Source organism: Grampus griseus (assembly GCF_964374135.1).
Source record: "Grampus griseus genome assembly, chromosome: 14".
In the NCBI taxonomy this organism is placed as follows: Eukaryota; Metazoa; Chordata; class Mammalia; order Artiodactyla; family Delphinidae; genus Grampus; species Grampus griseus.
This window is the reverse complement of record NC_139008.1, coordinates 74664355-74688038: the sequence shown is the minus strand read 5'-3', so window position 1 is coordinate 74688038 and position 23684 is coordinate 74664355. Positions and strand designations below refer to the sequence as shown.

Genomic DNA, 23684 nt, shown 5'->3' with positions numbered 1-23684 from the left:
TAGCCTGGAAAAAGATCAAACTTCAAAATTCTACTGAATGCATATCACTTTTGCACCATCATAAAGTTTAAAAAATTGTTAAGTTGAACCATCAGAAATAGGGGACTGACTGTAAGTGGAAACATATCTTGTGTTCATGGGTTGGACAACTTAATATTGTTAAGATATCAATACTACCCAAAGTGATCTAAAGAGTCAGTGCAATCCCTATCAAAACCCCAGTGGTTTTTTGTGTGGAAATAGAAAACCCATCCTACAATTCATGTGGAATCTCAAGGGACCCCAAATAGCCAAAACAATCTTGAAAAACAACAAAGCTGGAAGACTCAGAAGTTTTCCTGATTTCAAAACTTACTACAAAGCTGCAGTAATCAGAACAGTGTGGTACTGGCAAAAAGACAGATATAAACCAATGGAACAGAATAGAAAGCCCAGAAATAAACCCTCACGTGTATGGTCAAATGATTTTTGGAGAGGGTCCCAAGACCATTCAATGGGGAAAGGACAATCTTTTCACCAAATTGTGCTGGGAAAACTGGATATTCATACGCAAAAGAATGAAGTTAGACCTTTATCTAACATCGCATACAAAAATGAACTCAAAATGTGCTCATGATCTAAACATAAGACCTAAAACTATAAAAATCTAAGAAGAAAACATAAGACAAAAACTTCAGGACATTGGATTTGGCAATGATTTCTTGGATATGACACCAAAGGCACAGGCAACAAAAGAAAAAATAGACAAATGGGAAAAGAGGATTTGTTTTACAAAAATTCCCACTGCAAGAGACTTTTTGTAGGTCTGTAAATTGCATGAGAGAATGTAAACACTGGTACAAAAGCTAAGGCACTTGGGAAATGGAAATTCTCCTATGTTGGGCTTGTTAAGCAGAGTCTCAGGATGTGTTTTCAAGGTTTGGAAATGGATGTAGGTGTGTCTTACAGTCTTCCCTCTCTCAGTAAGGGACAACCTCATTCTTCCATTGAGGCCAACAACTAGAATTACCCTGGGCTTCTCTCTTTGCCTTACACATCATAACAGATCCTTGGCAAAGCTATCTTAGAAATAGATCCAGAATTTGACGACTTCTCATTACCTCCACTGCTCCCATCAGACCCTAGCTGCCAGTATCTGTTGCTTGGATTATTGCCAAAGCCATCTCATTGGTCTCCCTGGACCATTGGACCTTGCCCCTTTAGATGGATTAACTAATTGTAGTGTCTGCACATAGTTTGATGCCTGTCCTGTGTAGCTGAGGATATGTTCTATTAGGATGGTGCTTGTTAGGATGGAATTCAGTTCAGTGTGCTGTGGACCCTGAATAAAGTCAACAAAACCTACTATGAGTAAGAAGTAAGAAGAATAAATGGCACCAGACAGCACCAAATCCAAGAAATAGTCTGTCCATGCAAGATCATTGCCTTGAGAGAATATAAGAAAGCAAGGTCAGGGCAGTAGGCAGTTTTATTTAAATAGTGACTATGGGAATAATAAGACACTATTTGTTATGGATCCTGTGGGACACTGATGTATCAGAAGATGTTACCATTACTGCGCTCTTGTTTCATCAGCAGGTGAATAGTTTCACAAGTTTTGACAAATGTACAAACCCATGCAACCACCACCCCAATCGAGGTCTAGAACATTTCTGTCACCCCAGTAGTTTCCTTTGTGCTTCTTTGCAGCTCCCCCCGCCCCCGCAAAACACGAACATCCCAACCCCAGCCTTGGCATCCACAGATCCGTTTTGTTTTGAATCTTTGAAATTGCATTGTCAACCTGAATGCATAGATTCTAGCATTCAGCTGATAGCAGCTGTGGGGTACTTGGTTAAGAGAGCTGGCTCTGGAGGTAGACTGTCTTGTTTGCACAACCATTGCCTCGCTACTGACCTCCTGGAATCTCAGTTTCCCAATCCACCAAATGGTCATAATAATTATACGTACTTCACTGGGATTTTGTGATGAATAAACAATAGCAGGTACCTACTAGCCCAATAAATATCAGTAATTATTATTACTATTTATAGTGTGGGTACCAAGTGTTGGACGTTGTGCTAAATGCCACGTATGGATGCGGCAGTTGCTACTGGTGCTCTGTCCACATCCCTGTTGGCGGTTACCGTTCTGCACATGCCAATAGCTTCTTGCAGAACCCTGGATGCTCTGCATGAACTTGTTAATTTGGCTGCTGCACAGGGCAGGTCGAAGTGCTGGAGAGTTAACGCTCCCATGAGCAGCCCTCCACCAGTGATGAGCAAGAGCTGGCAGATAAATAGCAGCTTCCTTGCCTCCCAGGGGGACTGCTCTGAGGCACGATCTCCACTGTCTTCTAGGGTCCCCATCAAGATTGAGCCCCAGCTGCCCTCCGTAGTAACCTTCTTGTTAATACACTGTCTTGGCGTCCTTCTCTGTTTCACTTCCTCACCGCCCTTCCAGAACTTACTGAGATTCCCTGTCGAGCAAACTACTTTTCCCTCTCATGCTCATCTCAGGGTCTACTTCTTAGACAATGGGGTATTTCATTTTATCGTCAAACTAAAATGGACAGATATAAAATGGACAGATATAGCTTCCCCATTTTATAGTTGAGCAAAATGAGGCTCAGATAGGTGACACCACCGGCTCAAAGTCTGAGCCTTGGGCACTTACCCTCTCCACTGCCTCCCCGAGGAATGGGCCCTGATGGGCCCTGCTCCAGGACCTCTTCTCCCTCTGCCACCCAAAGCTCTGCTGACCCTCCTGGGCCTGCATCTCCCCCCTGCAGGAAGGTCGCTGCCTGTTCGTCATCCTGCTCATGGCGGTGTACTGGTGCACAGAGGCCCTGCCCCTCTCGGTGACGGCCTTGCTGCCCATCATCCTCTTCCCCTTCTTGGGCATCCTGCCCTCCAACAAGGTCTGCGCCCAGTACTTCCTGGACACCAACTTCCTCTTCCTCAGCGGTCTGATCATGGCCAGCGCCATCGAGGAGTGGAACCTGCACCGGAGAATTGCCCTCAAGGTCCTGATGCTCACTGGGGTCCAGCCGGCCAGGTAAGGCCAGGTAATGGGTCCAGCCCAGAGGTGGCGAGGCAGAGGGACCACATCTCTCGGAGCCTAAACCCACTCTTCCTGCTCTGGTCATCCAGGGCAACAAACTCATCATGTCCCACCATCCACTTGTTTATTCATTTCTCAAATATTTAGTGAGTGCCAGACACAGTGCTAGGCCCTTGGGCAGTTCTCGAAAGTATGTAAGAATCACATGGGAATCAGTTGAAATGCTGATTCCCAGACCTCACCCCCAGGTATTCCTGTCCAGTAGTTCTAGAGGGGGCCATATTAGCAGTTTGACTCACTACTTGGGGCTGAATCCCACCTTTCCTGCTCTGGGAGGTGACTTAGGCTCTCTTTGCCTGTAAAATGATGATACAGTAGCTTGGACCTGCACAGTAAATGCTGGCTGTTATCATCTTGGTTTTCTATTTACCAGCCAAGGTGACATGGTGGGTGTGGAGTGGATGGAAAGATGGCCTTGGAGAGGCAGGGAGGTAGGGTCCATTCCTAAGGGCCTTGGGCCCCCTAGCTAGGATTCCAACTTTTATTTTAAGATGATTGAATGGCCTTTAAAATAAGGTCATTGTTGTTCTTTTAATCTTTTTTTTTTGCAATTTGTTGAATCTTAAGGATTCCTTCCCAGTAATGTTTTTAAATTCATAAAGCACAACACATAGGATTTAAAACAACAACCACAACAATTACAGCAAAATGCACTTATCCAAACAATTTTTTAAAACCACACAAATTTGTGATAGAATACTATATGTACTTCTTATTAACACAATAAATGATGAGATCTAGCAACAGCCTCATAACTGTAGTTTTGAGGCAGTTCTGAGTGTCAATGATATTCCAAGATGTCTCAACTATTATAATGTGATATGGAAGTGTCTGTGATCTTTACTGGTAACCAACAACCCTTCTAACAGAGAAAAAAATTTTTTAATTAATTTATTTATTTTTGGCTGCATTGGATCTTCGTTGCTGCACGCGGGCTTTCTCTAGTTGTGGCGAGCGGGGGCTACTCTTCGTTGTGGTGTGCGGGCTTCTCACTGTGGTGGCTTCTCTTGTTGTGGAGCACAGGCTCTAGGCGCGCGGGCTTCAGTAGTTGTGGCATGCGGGCTCAGTAGTTGTGGCTCATGGGCTCTAGAGTACAGGCTCAGTAGTTGTGGCTCACGGGCTTAGTTGCTCCTCAACATGTGGGATCTTCCTGGACCAGGGCTCGAACCCGTGTCCCCTGCATTGGCAGGTGGATTCTTAACCACTGCACCACCAGGGAAGTCCTCCCCTTCTAATAATACTGAACTTTTTTGCCTATGTTTATCACTGAAGGAAATATTTAATTTCTATTAGATGTTAGTAAAATAGAGGTATATTTTCCCCTATCATGTTCATTCTGAATTATATCTATGGCCCCCCTGGTTATCAATCTCTGCTTTAAAGAATTCTAAGCTGGGGAGTGACATGACCAGATTTGCATTTTTTAAAAAATTCCTCTTGGCTGCCATGAGGGGATCAGATGAAGGTGAGAAGACGGATGCAGCCCAGGTAAGAGACTGTTCTGGGGATCCAGACGAGAGATGGTGCCACCTTGGACTAGGGTGGTGGCAGTGGAGATGGGCTGAATGGATAGGTTTGCGAGCTCTTTTTGTGGTGGGGATGGGGGTGGCGATGAGGGAGAAGGAGGTTCTGAATAACTCATGGTTTTCTAGCGTTTGCTCTGGGCCAGGCATTCTGCTAGGCTCTGTAGCTGTTTCCTCATGGAGGAACTGTCAGTCCTATGGGAGAGATTCCATCTATAAAACTGATCCCAACACAGAACAGAATTTAATACCTAAGGGACACATGGTGCAATATGAGCCCACATGAGTGATATAGGGTGACTTCTTGGAGGAGGTTACATTTGGCCTTGAAGAATGGATGAGGCTGCTGTCAAACATGTTTTAAAGTTACAACAATGAAAACGGTATGACACTAGCTCAAAAATAGATTTTTAAAACACAGAATAAATAATCTGGAAGAAATTGAAATCCGTGGGAAAGGGAAGGATTCAAGAAGTGGTGGGTGTTGGAATAATTTGTGTATTCTTTAGGAAAAAATTCTACTTAGATCCGACTTTGTTCTATACAACTAAATAAATTCCAGGTGGATTAAGAGTTCAATGTAAAGAAAAGCAAATCACTAAACTTAGATTCCTGTTGGTGGGAGGGACCAAGCAATGGCAGGCAGGCAGGACATCAAGGCGTGTTTGGGAGCTGGCGAGAAACTCAGCAGAGCCTGAGCAGGGGTGCCTGGGAGGAGTGGGAAGGGAAGGGGGAGAGAGGAGGCTGGGAAGGCCACTTAGGGTGAAACAGTGGAGAGTCTTGGTGCCAAACCAAGACACCTTTATTCTGCAACGGGAGCTATCCAGGATTTGTGGGCAAAGGAGAGAAAATGTCAGGGTTGGTGTGTCTTTAGAACTAATTTACCTTGGGCACCTGAGGTCAGTTCACTTACATACACTGAGTCAGTTTCCTTAGATCTAGAATAAGCGTGGTGAATGGATTTGGTTCCCACTTGGTCACTAGCTTGTCCTCTCTGGGCCTTAACTTTCCATGTGTAAACAAGTGGGATACAAAGCAGAGGCCCCAGTTCTAGATCGGCCTCTGACTCCCTCTGTTCCCAGGCTCATCCTAGGGATGATGGTGACCACGTCCTTTCTGTCCATGTGGCTGAGCAACACGGCCTCCACTGCCATGATGCTGCCCATCGCCAGCGCCATCCTGAAGAGTCTCTTTGGCCAGGAGGTTCGTAAAGACCTCAGCTGGGAGAGTGAAGAGAAAGCAGGTGAGTCTGTGGGAAGGGACTGGGAGGAACTCCACCAAGGTGGAAGAGTGAGAGTGGGGACATCCAGAGGGTGTTGGGGAAGGCCAAGGGAATGCACTTATTGAGCACCTACTACGTGCCAAGTTTAATAATAGTAACTGAGAATTCACTAAGTCAAACCATGGTACCTTTTTTAAAAATTTACATTTATTGAGCATTTACTGTGTACTAAGCAATGAGTTAAACACTTTACATACATTAACTCCTTGGCCTCTCAAAACAGCCTCATGAAGTAGGTACTATGCAACTTGAAACAATGATGAGATTTATTTCAATGAGATTGGCAAAAATAAGAAAGCTGGATAGTGCCCAGTGTTGGCAGGAATGGGAGCCATTGGAACTCTGTGCGCTGCTAGACAGTGTGGACAGTCAGCCTTTCTTAAGGGCATTCTACAAATATTTGATCAAATTAAGAGTGCGTATACCCTGGAACCCAGAAGTTTGGCCCTGAATGCAAGTGCTAAAGGCATTCTGACACGGGTTCATGAGGAGACACATGTGACCATGTTTAGTGCAGCATTCCCTGTGGTATGCTGGTTAGGGTTCAGGTTTGGGTTAGGTTTAGGGTTGTGGTATGGCCACCATCGCCAGTAAAGGAGGAGATTGAGTGTGGTGGGTGCACGTCACCGAGCACTATGCTGCTTTTAGGAACAAAGAATTAGAGGGACATATAGTTATAGAAATAAATCTCATAAAACCTAGTTGTGATTGGAAAAGCCAGAAGGAGATATAGAACACAATATCGTTATGTAAATTAAAAACACTCACAAAAGACAAAACGTTTGCAAGAACATAAACAAAGGAAAAGCTACACATTAAATGCATCCCAGTGGTTGCTCTGGGAAGGATGGGATTGGGAAATGGGGATAAAAGGGACCAAATTAATAAATAAAACAAAAAGAGTGGCCTTGTGCAACAGATAGTGAGAATGTGCCATGAAATGAGAGATTGGATTCACTTAAATCTCTGAAACTGTGTTCTAAAGAAAACAAAACACAAGTAGCTGCCATGTTTTTAAGTGACTAAATGAGAGCTCAGAGAGGGGAACTGACTGCTCCAGGTCACACAGCGAGCAAATGGTAGAGCCCAACTTTGCACCCAGGCAGTCTGGCTGCAGAGCCCACTCTCTTCCGCATGAAATCAGCTGCATCAGTGAGAATTCTTTTGGCTGCAGGTAAAAGGATGCCTGTCTGCCAGTGACTTAAAGAACAAGGGTTTATTTTCCTCAAATGTCAAAAAGTCAGAGAAGGGCAGTTCCAGGGTCATTTCAGAGGCACAAGGATGTCAGGGCTGTTCACTGGTATCTCTGTGATTCCCTTGGTCTTTCCCTCGTGGTTGCAAAATGGCTGCCGCATCCTGAGTCTTGGGGCTGCCAGCTGCCCCCACTTTACCTACTTTATACCCTGAGCTTCCAAGTAACAATCACCGATGTTAGTACTGAGTACTTACTTTTATGCAAGGTCTCATCTAAGGGCCTTACATCTGAATGACATGGAGCTAGCTTTGACCTCATTTAGAGCAATGGAAATGGAGGAAGAAATTTAAAAAGTGGTTAAAGTAGTCCCCAAGGTCACATAATTCCAAAACAGCAGCTCTGGTATTTTGAATCCAGGTTGGTTGACTTTAGCGCCTGTACTCTTAACCTCTGTTGTTCTGCCTCCCATAGAAGATGTTTTTTCTAAGAGTTTAGTGGCAAAAAAAAAAAGAAAAAAAGGTATGAAAGCCAGTTCCCTCATTATATGAATAAGATGAAAAACCTGAGACTCGAGAAGGGGAAGGGACTTGCCCAAGGTCACACACAGCGTCATGCGAAATCCAGAGTCTTTCCCCTTATGCTGCAGGATGTCAGGAGGCAGGAGACCCTGGGAGACTGGGGCAGACCTCTGCTTTCATAGGCGGCGGGATCAGAGATCGGGGATTAGTTAATGATCAGCCCCAAGACCTAAAACGGGTAATTCCAGTGCAAAGACAGATGTTCTCTTTCATCCAGTTTCTGTGCTCTGCCCTGGTGGCAGGAGGTAAGGACAGGAGTGGAGGGAGTGGAGACTCTGTTTATGGGCCAGGATAGGGGCGAGGAGGCTCCTGGAGGCTTTCCTGGAGGCTTTAAGTCCCTGAGGGACACCCAGAGCAACAACTATAAGGATGATGTGAGCTACCATTTCCTGAAGACCCACCCTATGCCAGACACTGTGCTAAACTTTTCATACCCATTAGCTGATTTAATCTTCATAACAGTACTATGAAGTAGATGACACCCATATTACAGACGAAGAGACTGAGGGTCAGAGAGGCAAAATGCTTTGCCCAAAGCAACATGGTGAGTTAGTTGCTGAGCTTTGTCTGAATCTGGAATCTGTGCTTACAAGCCAGAACAAGATAGAGCCTGGGGCAGGACGGGGCTCGCTGGACAACACCCTAGGGATCCTCAGCCTTGGAGGGCAGCCCTGCTGCTTCTCTTCAGTTCTTTTACACACTCTGCTCCTTGCACTGCCTGGGGGACCAGGGCCACATGGGTGGTGGCTTCTCCTTCTACATGCATGTTCTCATTAGATCCTCCACTTCAGCCCTTCAAGGGTGGCCCTGGCATCATGCCTATTTTACAGAGGAGGAAACTGATGCACAGAGTGGTGAAGTATTTGCCCAAAGTCCCTCAGCCAGTAAGGGGCCCATTTGGCTTTTGAATCTAAACTCTTCCACTCTCCCCCCTCCTTTTTTCTGCCCAGAGAAGGCTAGGCTGCCACCCGTGCCTTTCCTTTAGGAATGCCCAAGACGCTCTCATTCCAGAAGCAGTCTTGTCAGCTGAGTTAAGCATTGTCCTCCTCTTGCCTCTTCATTCATGAGGCTGCGAGAGGGGGCCTCTTCCTGAGGCTCTTGTCTCATCTATAAAATGAGGACAAAACCACCCATTTCGTACATATCGTTGTCAGGCTTACATGAGAAATGAGAGCCTGGCACATAGACATGGTTAATACGTGGCAGTGATACTATTGCTATTATATAAAAACCAGTATAAGAGTTCCAGGAATTGGAAAGAGTGGGTAATAAGACCCTACACCTTGATTCAGGTTGAAGTTTCCTATGACTGCTAGTTGAGAAGGATTTATTACCCGTCTCCTCCGTGGACTCCAGGTTCCATGGGAGCTTGTGTCGGTCTTTCTCATTGCTGTGAACTATAGTATTGTTCACCTAGAACACTGTTTGGCACGTAGTAGATAATCAATAAGTGTGTGAAATAAATAAATAAATAAACAAACCAGTTACTGAACTGTTCTATGCCTGTTTCCTCATATATAAAATGGGGATATTAATCCTTACCACCCAGGTAGTTGTGGGCACTAAGTAAATTAATGGATGTAAAACTGCCTATCCTGGGGACCTTTGACTTCCCCTGGGGTGCTATTTACCTAATCTGATACAAGAACTCTTTCCTGAGAGCCTTCTGTGTGCCAAACTTCAAGAACATTTCAGTCATACCAGGGAGGTTCAATTAGAGTTAGCTGTTCCAGGTCAGAGCCAGGTGGGTGCCTTTGGAGGTGGGGTGAGATTCAAGGGGTGGGGAATCAGTAGTCCTGGGAACAAGCCGACTCTGCCATTTACCCAGTGGGTCATCTTTATCCCACGCTTCCCCCGTGTCTCTGGGCCTCAGTTTCCCGAGGTGTAAAGAGGAAGGTAATAACCCCTGCCCAGCTCTCCCAGTCTGTTCTGAGGCTGCCGTAAGATGACAAATGTGAAAGTTCTCAGCTCCCCCACCCGATATAAACTCAGGGATTGTTATTATTTGAATAAGATCTTACGTAAACACCGAGCTCCTAACCAGCCTGCGATTTCTGGACCCAGGGAAGTCAGAACCTTTGGAGACTTTGGCCTGTTTTCGTGTGGTCACTTGGGTCAGTGTGGTCACAGGAGGTACAGGGATGACCCGGGATAAATGGTTAAGAGTAGCTGAGCTGCTAGGGGCTGAGTAGCACCTTGGTTTTCCAAGTTTTTTTCAACTTCATCTTCATTGGTTTTATCATCATCATTAGAAAAAAATAATGCTTGGTATCAAATTTTTTCACATTACTAATTTGCATAAAGAAAAAGTGAAACTCCTTCCTAATTTTAATTACTACAGATAATTACTGTTCATAGCCATGTGCATATGAATAGCTTCCTCTGCCTCGTCTATAGCACGTACAGTTTTGTATCAGGGCTCTCCAACTCCGATGCTGGCAGCAACCAGCTTCCATGGCTGAGGACTGTGGCAAACTGGGGAGCACTCACCCCCTCCAAGGTCATGGGCAGCCACTGGAGGCTTCAGTTCCCCATCTCTAACTTCAGGGGAGCCTTCTCAACCCTGCCTGCCCCAAAGAATGACCTACAGAGCTTTTAAAAATACTGAGTCCCCAGAGCCTCTAAACCAGAACCTCCAGGGTGGGACCTGGGCATTCTCAGCAAATTCTAATGTTCATCCAGGGCTGAGGAAGGTGGCCTATTGTTATACCCGAGATGCTGGTGAGCTCTGCGGACATCTGATGCTCCGTGACAGTCATTCCCAACCCGGGTGAGAAGGGTACAGAGAGAGCTAGAGATGGGTGGGGGGTAGGGAGTCACTGGGTTAGGGTTCTTCCTGTCTGGCCATCCCCTGGGGAGCGACTTTGCCCACCAGCATCAGTGTCCTATTAACAGTCCTTCACTTCCTGCTTCAGTGCCCCGGCCTCCGGCCCCGTGCGTTGCATGTGGACGTGTGTTCCCATCACGGGAGCCCTGAAGCCCTTGTCCCCACGGCCCAGGGTGAGCTGATCTGAATTTAGCCTTCCGACCCCTGCTGGTGGGTCAGCCTCAGGCACAGTAAAAATGGCCCAGTCAGCCACCATGGAATGCTGCTCCCTCGTGGGACCAGCAGGAAAAGAACAGCCCAGAATGGAGAAGGGAAGGGACTTCCCCAAGCCCCCTGGTGAGACAGAGAAAGAACTGAAGCTGGAGTCTAGACCCTTCCACCCAGTCCACGTGGCCAAAGCCCCCCAGGAATACATCTGTAGTTAAACAGGTTGAGTTTGTTATCGTTGCTGCAGTGAGGGAGAACACACACCACGGGCGACTACAGTCAACTCAGAGGGTGCTAGAAAGCACCTCTCATAGGATTTGGGCTTTGGTTGGGTCATTTTGGATGGGGATGGGGGCTAAGAAAGTAGGGTTTGCTCTAGATTGGGTGCTGTCAGAGACTGGTGACGATTCTGTGATTAGGCAAGAAGTAACCATTTATTTAGCAAGAGAATTGGAAGCTTGATATTTTGTGGGTGGCAAGTGGCTTTGCACTTAAACGAGATTATGAGGTGTCCTTGCTCTGGCTCATTTTATCAGTCTCAGAGTGACTTTGTCTGAAGTCGGTGATGTGTGAGATTGTTTAGGTCCAACAAGAGAACGATGTGTCTGTCGTATCTGGGTCAGACAAGTTCCAGACTTCAGGGACCACTCTTTTATTCTTTCTTGGTAGTAACCCACATTTTCTAAATCCCCACTAGTGCTCAGATTCCTGTTAAATTTTTAAAATCAGGGGCTGGCAAACTTGGGCCCACTAAATCTAGCCTGCTGCCTGTTTTTCATGCAGCCTGTGAGCTAAGCATAGTTTTAATGTTTTTAAATGGTTGGATAAATCAAAAGAAGAAGAAGATTTTGTGACATGTGAAGATTATATGAAATTCGGTTTCAGTATCCAAAAATAAATGTTTAGTCACACTAGTCATTTCTGTATTGTCTACGGCTGCTTTCATGATATCATGGCAGATTTGAGTGGTTACAACAGAGATCATATGGCTTTTCATATTTACTACTGGCCTTTTACAGAATAAGTTTGCTAATCCCTGCTTTAAATGACGTTTTAGTTGTTCAGGTTGCTATGACAAAAATACCAGAGACTGGTATTTATTTCTCCCAGTTCTAGAGTCTGCAAAGTACAAGATCAAGGCGTCAGCAGATCCGGTGTCTGTTGAGGGCCTTTTTCTGGTTTGTAGACAGCCATCTTCTCACTGTGTCCTCACATGGGGAAAAGGCAAGGGAGCTCTGTGGGGTCTCTTTTATAAGGGCACTAATCCCATTCATGAGGGCTCCTCCCTTATGACCTAATCACCTCTCCAAAACTCCACCTGTTAATACCATCACATTAGGGATTAGGTTTCAACATATGAATTTTGGGGGTGATGAAAACATTCTGTCTCTAGCAAATAAGTCAACTCTAATCCTCTTCATAACCCTAGGGGAATTATTACTTCCATTTTATGAATTAAAGATGTTCAAGGAGATCAAGGGATTTATCTAAGCCAGAGTTTCTTAACTTTGGCACTATTTGACATTTTAGGTAGGATAATTCTTTCTTGTGGGGGCTGACTTACGTCCTGTAAGATGTTTAGCAGCATCCCTGACCTCTGACTACTAGATACCAGTAGCACCCCAACTCCCCCCATCCCAGTTGCAACAACCAAAAATGTCTCTAGACATTGTCCAATATCCCCTGGAGGCCGAATCGACCCCAGGTGGGAACCACACTGATCTAAGGTCGCAGAGCCAGTGATGGAGCTAGGACTTGAACCCTGAACCCATGTGTTCAGCTACCAGTCACACTTCCAATGCCCTGGGATGGATTCTTTTGCTCTTGGTGATGGTTTCAGCTGCCGAAACTTTTAATCCCTTCAGTTGTCTCCACGACACTCCAAGGCTCCTCCGGGGAGACTGGCCTATCAAGCAAGGGCTTCTTTAAAAACGAAGTCAGATCCTGTCCTGACTCTCCTCTGCTCAAACACTCCCCTGGCTCCACTCCCATCTGGCTCAGAGGAGAAGCTAAAGTCCTTACTGTGAGCCCCAAGACCTCTGTGTGATCCACACCACCTCCTGCCGCCTCACTCCTGCCACTTCTCCCACCTCTCCTCCTCCTTCATCCCCCTCCAGCCCCACTGATCTCCTTCCTGCTTCCCAACACACCAGACACACTCTCACTTCAGGCCTTTGCACTTGCTGTTCCTGTTGCCCCCACCCCTCTTCCCACAACTCTTCAGATGATTGGCTCCTTTTTATCCTGAGGTCTCAGCTCAAGTGCCATCAGCTCATATGTCTGCTCTGTTGACCTGATCACAATAGTCCCCCTGCTCCTCCTCCCCACGCTGCAGTCACTTTCCATCACATTGCCCAGTTTCATCTCCTCTGTCACTTTCATCACAACTGGAAGTTTTCTTTATTTGGTTATTGTCTGTCTCCCTTTCTAGAATATAACTTTCATGGGAGCAAGGACACTGTCCTGTATTATTCACTGTGTACCCCAAGCTCATAGTCAATAGTACACAGTAGGTGCTCAATAAATGCTTTTTGAAGGTATGGCAGACTGGGGTCACCCATCCCATTGCTGACCCATTACCACTCAGAGCTAGTCTTTCCCAAACATCCCTTTGACAATGACAGCTCAGGTTAGCCTAGGCTTGAGTTATGGGTTGTCAAGCAGCCTTGCAGTGAACTCCCTGCCCACGGGCCTGAAGACTTCTCCAAAAAGGGATGGGTGGGACAGGAGGATGGAATTTTGAGTATCTTTTTTTTTTTTTTTTTTGGATCCAATGACTAGTATAGGTCAGGACCTGAGGAAGCACTCTGATTGACTGCACAAGAATGGGACACTCCTGTCCCATTTACTACATCACACTAAAGACATCGTGTTCTTTCCTCCTAGCTGCTGTGCGGAAAAACGGCCTGCATACTGTGCCCACGGAGATGCAATTTATTGCCGGCACAGAAGAGTGAGTTCCTGGTGAAATTCACAGAGGAGCCAGTGCTTGATCCAAGGAGATGATGAACAAGAATTCAACGCTCCAAGCAATCCTCCGCCTACCCCCCCGTTTTTCTCCAAATGACCTAATGCCCAAGTTTCCACCATTTATAGCTTTGGCTCCAGGCTCCTTGAAAAAAGCAAATGTGGGAAGGGCAGGGGAGCATATTAAATCCCTAAAGGTCTGCTGAGGTGCAGGGTCTAGAAGGAGGGACCAGAAGAACAGGAGGCACAAGCCACACGACAGTCGTGGAGGAGAGGGTGTACCAGGCCAAGCGGCTCCAAAGACAAAAATATCCTGAGACACCCTTTGCACTTGTGTGACTTGAGAAGTATCTTGACACTGACAGCACATTTAGTCTTTGGTGTCTTTTGTATATGGCAGTGTGGATAAGATCTGGGTGCTTAGAACCAGGCAGACCTGGCTTTGAAGCCTGGCTTTGCCGCTTACCGGCTCTGTGATTTGGACAAGTCACTTAACCTCTCTGAACCTCAGTTAGTTTCATTTACCAACTGGACATGATATCAGAACCCACCTTATAGGGCTGTTTTGATATTAAATGAGAACATGTAGCTAAAGCAGGTTTCTGGGCCTTCCATGTACGGATGGTAATGCTTGTTGTTAATGGCATTGTTATCTCGATTTAATGATGATGAAACAAACAGCAGGAAGTAAAGTGACTTGCTCAAGGCATTGCTGGGCATCGGTCAGGTCTGTTTCATTCATTCAACAAATTTTATAGAGAGCTTACGATGAGCCAGGTACTGTCAGGGATACAGCAACAAACAAAAAAAAACCCTGCCCTTGCGGAGAAACAAATACACAGTAAAATCCATAGTGTGTCAGAAGGTTGGTGAGTGCTATGCAGGAGAACAAAGCAGGAAAGCAGGCTAGGGATGGGGTTGGGGTAAAGGGCACTTTTTAAATGTGTGGTCAGGGAAGGCCTCACTAAGGAAGTCATTCTTGAGCAAACGGCTGTGGGAGGTGAAGGATCTGTGGGAACAGGGTTCTCAGCAGAAGGACCAGCAGGTGCAAAAGTCCTGAGAGTTCAAAGCAGCCAGAAAGCCAGTGTGGCTGGACCTGGGGGTCAGAGAGATTGCTTGTGTGGCAGGATGATAATGGTAGGGGGCAGAGCATGTGGGACCTCATCGGCCATTGAGGTAGCTTTGACTTTGAATGAGATGGGAGCTGGTGGAGGGTTCTAGCAGAGGAGGGACCTGATTTTACCTGAGTTTATCTTATCCCATGGCCTGCGCTCCTTCCTGGCACCTTGTTTGGGGGCTTTGAGTCCAGCTTTGAGATATGGGTTCTATAGTTGGCCCAGCTACTCACTACCATGCAACCTGGGAACCACCTGCCCATGCAGAGCTTGTACTGAGTCTTTTGGAAAAGAGCTGATCCCCACTCTCTGGAACTCCGTGTCCACTGGATGCAGTCCCCAGCCCCACTCCGGGCCTCCGTTTCCCATCCAAACGAGGGAGGGAGTGAATGAGACGAGCGTGAGGGCCCTTCCCCTCTCTCATTCTCCTGTGAGGCTCAGTCTGGTTGGGGCCCCAGGTCTGAGGGAGGCCACAGATTCCTGACCAGGCCTCTCACCCTGAAAAGTCAGGCCAAGGCATCTGTCTCCAGCTGCTTCCAGCCGTTGTCTTCCTTTCAGACCCAGATCACATCCCCACTGCCCTCTGGGGAAGGGGCCCCTCATGTTAGTAATTAAGGCCTGAAGATATTTGAACTATCTTTCATTCTTTAAAAGAAATTGATTTGTTACGCAGGGACAATTCTTAGTTTTATTCGCTTATAAACATTTTATAATTGCACAAGTAAAAAGAAAAAAAACTCTTAAACAAAAAGAAAAATGTGCTCAGTATCTCACTCCCGAAGATAGATTAGAACAGTTAAGTAAATACGATTCTAGACTGTTTCTTGATCTCTCTATATATACACAAGTGCATTTCTGTATTTAAAAAAATTGATCACGCTACATATGCCACTTTATAACGCATCATCTCACTTAATGGAGTGCAGTGGACATCTTTTCACCTCAATAAATTTGTGTCAACATCATTATCTTTTAACCATATAATTAACAATTCTTAATTTTATTTTTTCCCCAAACTCCTCAACTATACCAGGAAAATAACCCAGATAGTACAAATAAAAACTAAACGAGGGAAAAAATCCATAATTCCGTCCCCAAGAAAGGCACCAAAACAACTTTGTGTATACCATTCTAGACTTTTATTAATATTCATATATTCATGAAATATGTGCATATTTTTAAAATAAAAAACTAAGTAGTGCTGTTTCCTACCTTTTCACTTTATATAATGGACATCTTCCATTTTAATAAACACCCATCTACATCACCATTTTTAATAGCTGCGTTGGTATTCCATCCAGAAAGAGGATCATCTTTTTTAGCCAATCCCTTTTTGATGGATGTTTAGGTTGTTTTCCATTTAAATTATATTTAATACCAATTATTACTTTAGGACAACTTCTTAGAGTAGAACACTTAAGCTGAAGGGTTGCACATTTTTAGAGGTTTTTGGAGCCTGTGCCAATTGCCTTCTGGAAAGTTCACTTAGCTCTCCCGTCCTGGGCAGTGTGTTTCCCCATAAGGCCAGGAATTCTGAGTGTCTTCTGAATGGCTTCTCTTTGGATTTGTTTAAAGCAAAGACTGTCCTGAGGAGGCGGAGGCTCCAACGGATCTGCAGGCTAACTCTAAGAAGGAGGAGGAATATCGCAGGAACATCTGGAAGGGCTTCCTCATCTCCATCCCCTACTCGGCCAGCATCGGGGGCACCGCCACCCTCACGGGCACGGCCCCCAACCTCATCCTGCTTGGCCAGCTCAAGAGGTAAAAGCCAGCGCCCCACCCACTCCCCAGCACTGGGGTTTCTTTTCCTTCTATTCTTCTCCTCCTCCTTCATCCAACATTCAGGGGTGTCTGTTGAATGTCTTCTATTGGCCAGGCTCCGGGGACCCAGCGATGCACAAACCCCAGCAAAGTCCTTACTCTGGGGCACTTCCATTCTGGTGGGAGAGACAAGCAATACAGGAAAAAGCGAAGGAATATATAATATGTTGGTGTGACAAGTTATGAAATAAAGCAGGATAATGGAGTAGAGGTGACAGGAGTGATGCTGTTTTATGTAGGTTGGTCATGGTTGTGTGATCTCTCTGATATGGTGACATTTGAGCAGAGACCTAGAAGTGAGGGGATGAACTCTGTGGACACAGGAGGGAAGAGCAACCCAGACAGAGGCAATAGCTTGTACAAAGGTGGGACTGTCCTGGGGAACAGCACAAAGCCCAGCCAGGCTGGGGTTCAGAAGGGGATAAGGTAAGAAGAGGCCAGACTAAGGCAACAACTGTAAGGACGCGGCTCTTCCTAAAAGTGAGATGGGGAGTCAGAGGAGAGCTGAGAGCCGAGGGGTGACACGATATGACATCTCCTTCTAAAACCAACCCCAGTGGGAGGTGTTGGTGTGTGGCTGTGATGTGCCGTGAGAAGCTTTGCAACCAGCCACACGGGCCAGCAGTGGAGCGGATTCTGCCAAGAAGTGAAATCTCCCCATCGCTGAAACTGTTCGAGCAGAGGCTGGGTGGCCGTCTGTCAGGGCATGAGAATCAGAGAAGGATTCGACAAGGTGGCTTGTCGTTGATTCCATTATTCCAAACCTCTTAGTCTGAAGATTTAAAAACTCCTTAGAATCCTTCAAGATTCTAAGTATTTTCAGATTCCAGGATTCTGAGAGGTGGGGTTTCTAAGATTTCATTGCAGTGGAGATGCATTTAATCTATGATTGTAAGTATTTGACAAACAAACAGCAACAAAACTATTTGATATTCAACATGGCCACACGTGCTGGCCAGCTTCTTTATCTGGTATTCAACCAAAGAATCAAGGACTTACTGGGATGATGGAGGGAAAGCTCGTTCGGTTGGTCTTCCTGAGAGCGGGCTTGGTGTACATAAATCAGTACTATACTTGCGGGTAGTCAAAGTTATTTTCATGAGAAAACTTAAGTACGCCCATGTCTTACCTCATGAACCAATTTTAAAACCTTAACCCTGCACCATATTCTCAGGTTCTCAAATCCTTTGATTTTAAGAGTATGATGAAAAACAGTGATTCTCAGCCATGGGTGCATTTAGAGTCTCCAGGGAAGGTGAAAAAAATATGCTTGGATCTCAGTTGCAGAGATCCTGATTCAGGAGGTAGCAGTATTTCCCCAATTGATTTCAGCCCACTGCAAACCTTCGGTGTCTTTTCGTCTCCATTCTTTGAGCAAGACTTGGCTGTGAGACTGGAAAACCAGAAGCCGAGATGGCCCTGCTTCAGATGTAGGGACGATCCGGGCTGACCCTTTAGTCTCCTCCCTTAGCAGGAAGTGCCGGCAAAGGGGCAGTTGACTGGGAGGACAAAGCAGAGTCTTGGGTATTAGTTCTTGCTGGAGCACATCCCCAGGGCTGGACAGGAGAGACGTGGACTCTGGGGGCCTCAGGGGCTGGTCCTGAGTTGGGGGTTGGGGAGAATGGGAGGGCATTTGCTATCAGAGGGTTTTTAGGCTGCCTGTCCGCTCTGATGTGAGCAAGCCTTTGTTCCGACTTGAAAAGAAATTAGGGGGAAAATGCTGGAGCTGTAAGTAAAAGTATCAAACATGAAGGATTTTGAGTAAAGTGCACGCAAACTACATGCAGATCATATACAACATTTAATTGCACAAGCTAGGACCTCCTGGTCAGGAAGGAGGGTATTTGAAAGGAATATGGGGTTAATATGGGGTTCTGAATCCCCATCGGGGAACCTGGGGAGACAGGGAAATGGCTGCCCTGAATGTTCTCCATGGCCTTTGCTCCCCAAATACATTTTATGAGTTTATTCTGATCATGCACGATATAGACACATTATAGAACACTCAGAAAATACAGAAAAAAATTTGAACGACGTTCAATCCCACTGTTAATATTTAGCATACTTCCTTTAGTTTTCGTCTGTAAGTATATGTGCATCCACTGGCGTGGCTGACCTCGGCGGGCTCTCACCTCCCTCTTTTCTCCAGTTTCTTCCCACAGTGCGACGTGGTGAATTTCGGCTCCTGGTTCGTCTTCGCCTTCCCTCTTATGCTGATGTTCCTGTTGGTGGGCTGGCTCTGGATCTCCTTCCTGTATGGAGGGATAACCCTGAGGTACCCTGGTGTTTCACCTGAGCTTTGCGGCGGGATGAACCGTGCTCAGTAGCGAGTGGCCGTCCTAAGTCGTTACAGTTTCATGTCAGATGTGGCGCCTGTAGTCCTCCTCGCCTCCCAGGGATGTGGGGATTACAGGTGCTGTGGGAACTCGCCTGCTAAGCCCAGGCCCTCAGTGAATGTCGCTCACCATCAATAATTACTAACAGTGTTGTTACTTAAGTAAGGTACACACTCATATCAGAGGAGCAGGTGTGTAGCGTTTCCCATTTCACAGGCCCTCAGTACAGGAGAGAGTCTGGGGGGTCATGAGGACAAGGTATCAAATAACATTGACTCAGACAGTGAGAAAAATATTCCTTTATCGACTCATGTAGAATCGATCTGCTTATGCTGGGGAGAAAGTCTCAGTAGGGTGAGGAAAAACTTTAACTCTCTAACCTTTCCAAATTAGCCTTTTAAAAAAGAAAGAACAAGCCTCAGGCCCAGAGACTAAAGCCAGCAGTGGTATCTAGCCATTTTGCTTTGCTTTCATGTCTTTATTTTTGTAAGTACTCTTTTTTTTTTTTTTTTTTTTTTTTGCGGTACACGGGCCTCTCACTGTTGTGGCCTCTCCCGTTGCGGAGCACAGGCTCCAGACACGCAGGCTCAGCGGCCATGGCTCACGGGCCCAGCCGCTCCGCGGCATGAGGGATCTTCCTGGACCGGGGCACGAACCCATGTCCCCCGCATCGGCAGTCGGACTCTCAACCACTGCGCCACCAGGGAAGCCCTGTGGGTACTTTCTATGTATGACAAGTGATTCTTGTTTTCTACGTATGGGAGCGATAGAAAGTTTTCCATTTAAATACATTTCTTTAATTAAAATGCTGAGTCTAGTTGGAGGAAAATGTTAAGGAAACACGAGCCCCGTGGTGTGTGGCTATACGAACGTTTGTGAAAGTAGGTTATGAATGCCTGGAGTTTGGGGAATACTAAAATAGGAGCTGCAGCTCAGGGCTGGGGTAGCAGGCATGTCATAAAGTCATTCTCTGATTCAGTCCCGTCACCTCTCTGGGCCTTAATTTTTCTCATCTGTAAAATGGGACCAGTAAGAGCTACTCTGGATCAAAGAGATGTGAAAACACCTTGAGAATAGAAAGGCTCTGATCGTGGTGTTCCTTGATCCCTCAGAGCAGAAACTCAGGGTTCAAAGCCCAGCTTAGCCTAGAGAAGCAAGCCCAGACATTGGACTCAGATAAACCAGAGTTCACATCATGGTTCTGCATGACCTTGAGCAACTCTGTCACCTCCCTGAGCCTTTGGTTCTTTAATTTCTTCACTTGTAGATGGGGGATAATAACGAGCTACGCCTAAAATAAAGTCTAAATGAGGGAGAGTGCGAAAACTGCCCAGTGCTGAGCCTGAAACAGAGCCCCTTTCTCCTGTCTGCCTGTTCCTTGGACATCTGCAATACTTGGTCTCGGAGGAGGCTGTGATGAAGGAAATGCAGGTGGAGGGAAGCCCAGTGAGAGAGGTGTTTCTGGGTGGGTAGCAGGAAAGGTTCCGGCTAATCCCATGACACCAGCTTCCTTCAGCAAGTATCCACCGAGCATCTGCTACATGCCTGATGCTGTCACACAGGTGCTGAGGATGCAGCCCCTGGGCAAGACTGAGGCACTCCTGCCCTTGGGGAGCTTGCAGTCTAGGTCGGGGGAGACAGACGGTGAACAACTAATCAAAGCAGAAATACCAGTCATGATTAGTGCTGGGAGGGAAATGGATGGTGAGATCTGATGGTGCACGCTAGAGGGCTCTCACCTTACTGGGAGGGCAGGAGAGCTTCCTTGGGAAAGTGCGTTTGGAGCAGGAATAGGAAGAGTGAATAGATTAACTCAGTAAAGGGGAGAAGGAGATGGGGTGATGAAGAGCATTCCGGGCAGATAGAGCAATGAGTGCAAAGGCCCCCAGGCCAGAGGTAGCAAGGGGTCTTCTGCAAATGAAAAAAGGTTAAAGGGACTGAGTTCAGGGTGTGAGGGAGATTTGTGGGCGATGAGGCAAAATGATCAACTGGGCATGATTTTACCTCCCCCCACCTCACCCCGACCCAGGGACTTTTGGCAACGTCTGGAGACATTTTGCTTGTCACAGCCAAGGAAGTACTCCTGGGGTCCATGGGGTAGAGGCCAGAGGTGCTGCGAAACATTCTACAACATACAAGTCAACCCCCTACACCAAAGAATTATCCCACCTCACAACAAAGAATGATCCTGCCCCAATATTGTCAAGAGCTCCAAGACTGAGAAACCCTGGGTTAGATCACTGAGGGCCTTGTGGGACATGGATCTTCACAAAAAAGAACCGTTGTGAGTTTTTTAGAAAGCATTTATTTTTTTAATTTGGATAAGCAACACATACACACGGTTCAAAAATCAAAAACAATACAAAGAGGTATGCAGTGAGAATTCTTCCCAACCATGCCTTCGATTACCCAGTCACCCAATACATCCCTCCCAAACAGGTATCCACTTTTATTGGTTTCTCGGGTAATCTTCCAGAGTTTCCATAAGCAAATACAAGCAGATACTATATATTTTCTGGTGACTGGTCTCCCTGACAGATACCATTTTGTATAGTAACAGGTATTTTTGTAAGGTAGATTTCCATAGGAGGGAGTTCTTTTTTTTTTTTTTAATTTATTTATTTATTTATTTTTGGCTGCATTGGGTCTTTGTTGCTGAGCGCGGGCTTTCCTCTAGTTGCGTCGACCAGGGGCTACTCTTCCTTGCGGTGCGCGGGCTTCTCATTGGGGTGGCTTCTCTTGTTGCGGAGCACGGGCTCTAGGTGTGTGAGCTTCAGTAGTTGTGGCACGCGGGTTCAGTAGTTGTGGCTCACGGGCTCTAGAGCGCAGGCTCAGTAGTTGTGGCGCACAGGCTTAGCTGCTCCGCGGCTTGTGGGATCTTCCCGGACCAAGGCTCAAACCCGTGTCCCCTGCATTGGCAGGCGGATTCTCAACCACTGCGCCACCAGGGAAGCCCCATAGGAGGGATTTCTGGCTCAGAGAATAAACACTTTATTTTAATAGATATTGTCCAGTCGTTCTCCATAGGAATTGCACTAATTTGTTCCCCCATTTACAATGTATGAGAGTGTCTGTTTCCATGCAGCAAAGTGGATTTTTGCCAATCTGATAAGAGAAAAATAATTTGCGTTTATTTTAGAAGCAATTTTGAGAAACTTTTCATATTGAGGAGCAATATGAAAACTTTTCATATATTCATGGGAGACCCTGGTATTTCCTTTCCTGTGAATTGTTAAACTGTGTGTTTATATCTTTTGTACATTTAAAAAATTGATTGCTGGTCTTGGTTTTATTGATTTCGAGTACTCTTTCTATATTGAAAGATGAGTGCTTATTTTGAGTATGAGTTGCAAATATTTTTTCCTGATTTTTTACTTTGATTATAGTGCTTTCTTCCATGCAGAATTTTTAGAACCATTTTATGTAGATGAATTTATCAATCTTTTCTTATGTGTCTTCTGAAGTTTCAGTTACAGTTAGAAAGGTCTTTCCATTATAGGAGTTATAAAAGAATAATCCCATGTTTTCTTCTAGTATTTTAATATTTTTTATGTTTAAATTTTTTATCTATTTGGAGCTTATCCTTAGGGTGCAGTGTAAGGATCCAACCTTGGGGTACAGGTTTGGATCCAACTTTTTTCTTTTGTTCCAGATGGCCATCCAGTTGTCCTGATACCATTTACTGACACACAAACGTTTTTAATTTTAATGAAGTCAATTTATCTATTTTTGGTTGCTTGTGCTTTTCGTATCACGTCTAAGAAATATTTGCCTAATCTGAAGCCATGAAAATTTACCCTTATGTTTTCTTCGAAAAAATGCTACAGGTCTAGCTCTTCTTCTATTTAGGTCTTCGATCCATTTTGAGTTAAATTTTGTATGTGGTATGAGATAGGAGTCCATGCTCATCTTTTTGCATATGGCTATCCAGTTGTCTTAACACCATTTGTTGAAAGACTATTCTTTCCCCATGGAATGGTGTTGGTACCCTTATCAAAAATCAATTGACCCTAGAAATGTGGGTTTATTTCTGGACTCTCAATTCGATTCCATTGATCTGTATGTCTAACATCAATGACTGAATAGGTCATCTTTTCTACACCAAGCTGGGATACCAACTTTATCATAGATTGAATCCCCATTTATGGTTTTGTCTATTTCTGGACTTTCTATTTTATTTCCTTGGTTTATCTGTTTATTCATGAGTCTGTTTGACCCCCTAAAGGATTTTAAGCCTGGGAGCCATATGATCAGTTTCACATTTTTAGAAGACTATCCAGGCTATAGGTGGGCAGAACAGATTTTAGAAAGGGAACATAGAGGCAGGCCGACCACTCAGCAGGCTGTTGCAGAGTCTCCAAAGCAGAGATAGTGAGACCTGGCCAGATGGTGGTGGGGTAGATGAGACGCCAGTTAGACTGCAGTGGCCACTCCTAACCTCCCCACTTTCTGTTTCAGGGGCTGGAGGAAGAAGAAATCTGAGATCAGAAGTGATGCAGAAAGTAGGGCTCGAGCCATGATTCAGGAGGAATTCCAGAACCTGGGGCCCATCAAGTACGTGGCACAGGGGTTCTCAGGGTGGGGAGAGAGCCAGGTACTAGACTTTCAAGACAGCTACCTCTTGACTTAATCCCTGACCCCCTTGGAGACTGAGTCCCAAGGGGATTTCAGGACCAACGGCCTGGGAGCCTAGAGATGGAGGGTAGGGAGATGACTTACACAGTCAGCTCT

The 23684-nt window shown here is 45.7% G+C and overlaps 1 protein-coding gene across 2 annotated transcripts in view; it reads left to right on the top strand.

Moving 5' to 3' along the window:
- The window catches only part of SLC13A3 (solute carrier family 13 member 3), a gene marked incomplete at both ends in the record, with an annotated part of 73263 nt that overhangs the window by 26241 nt on the left and 23338 nt on the right, over nucleotides 1-23684 (top strand). Inside the window, 6 exons of one of the 2 annotated variants that reach the window (XM_082671240.1) lie at nucleotides 2771-3036; nucleotides 5708-5868; nucleotides 13601-13667; nucleotides 16372-16557; nucleotides 18767-18892; nucleotides 23412-23507. In XM_082671240.1, coding sequence (XP_082527366.1) covers nucleotides 2771-3036; nucleotides 5708-5868; nucleotides 13601-13667; nucleotides 16372-16557; nucleotides 18767-18892; nucleotides 23412-23507 — 902 coding nt within the window. The remainder of the gene's footprint in view (nucleotides 1-2770; nucleotides 3037-5707; nucleotides 5869-13600; nucleotides 13668-16371; nucleotides 16558-18766; nucleotides 18893-23411; nucleotides 23508-23684) is intronic. The other variant, XM_082671241.1, reaches the window with a different exon arrangement.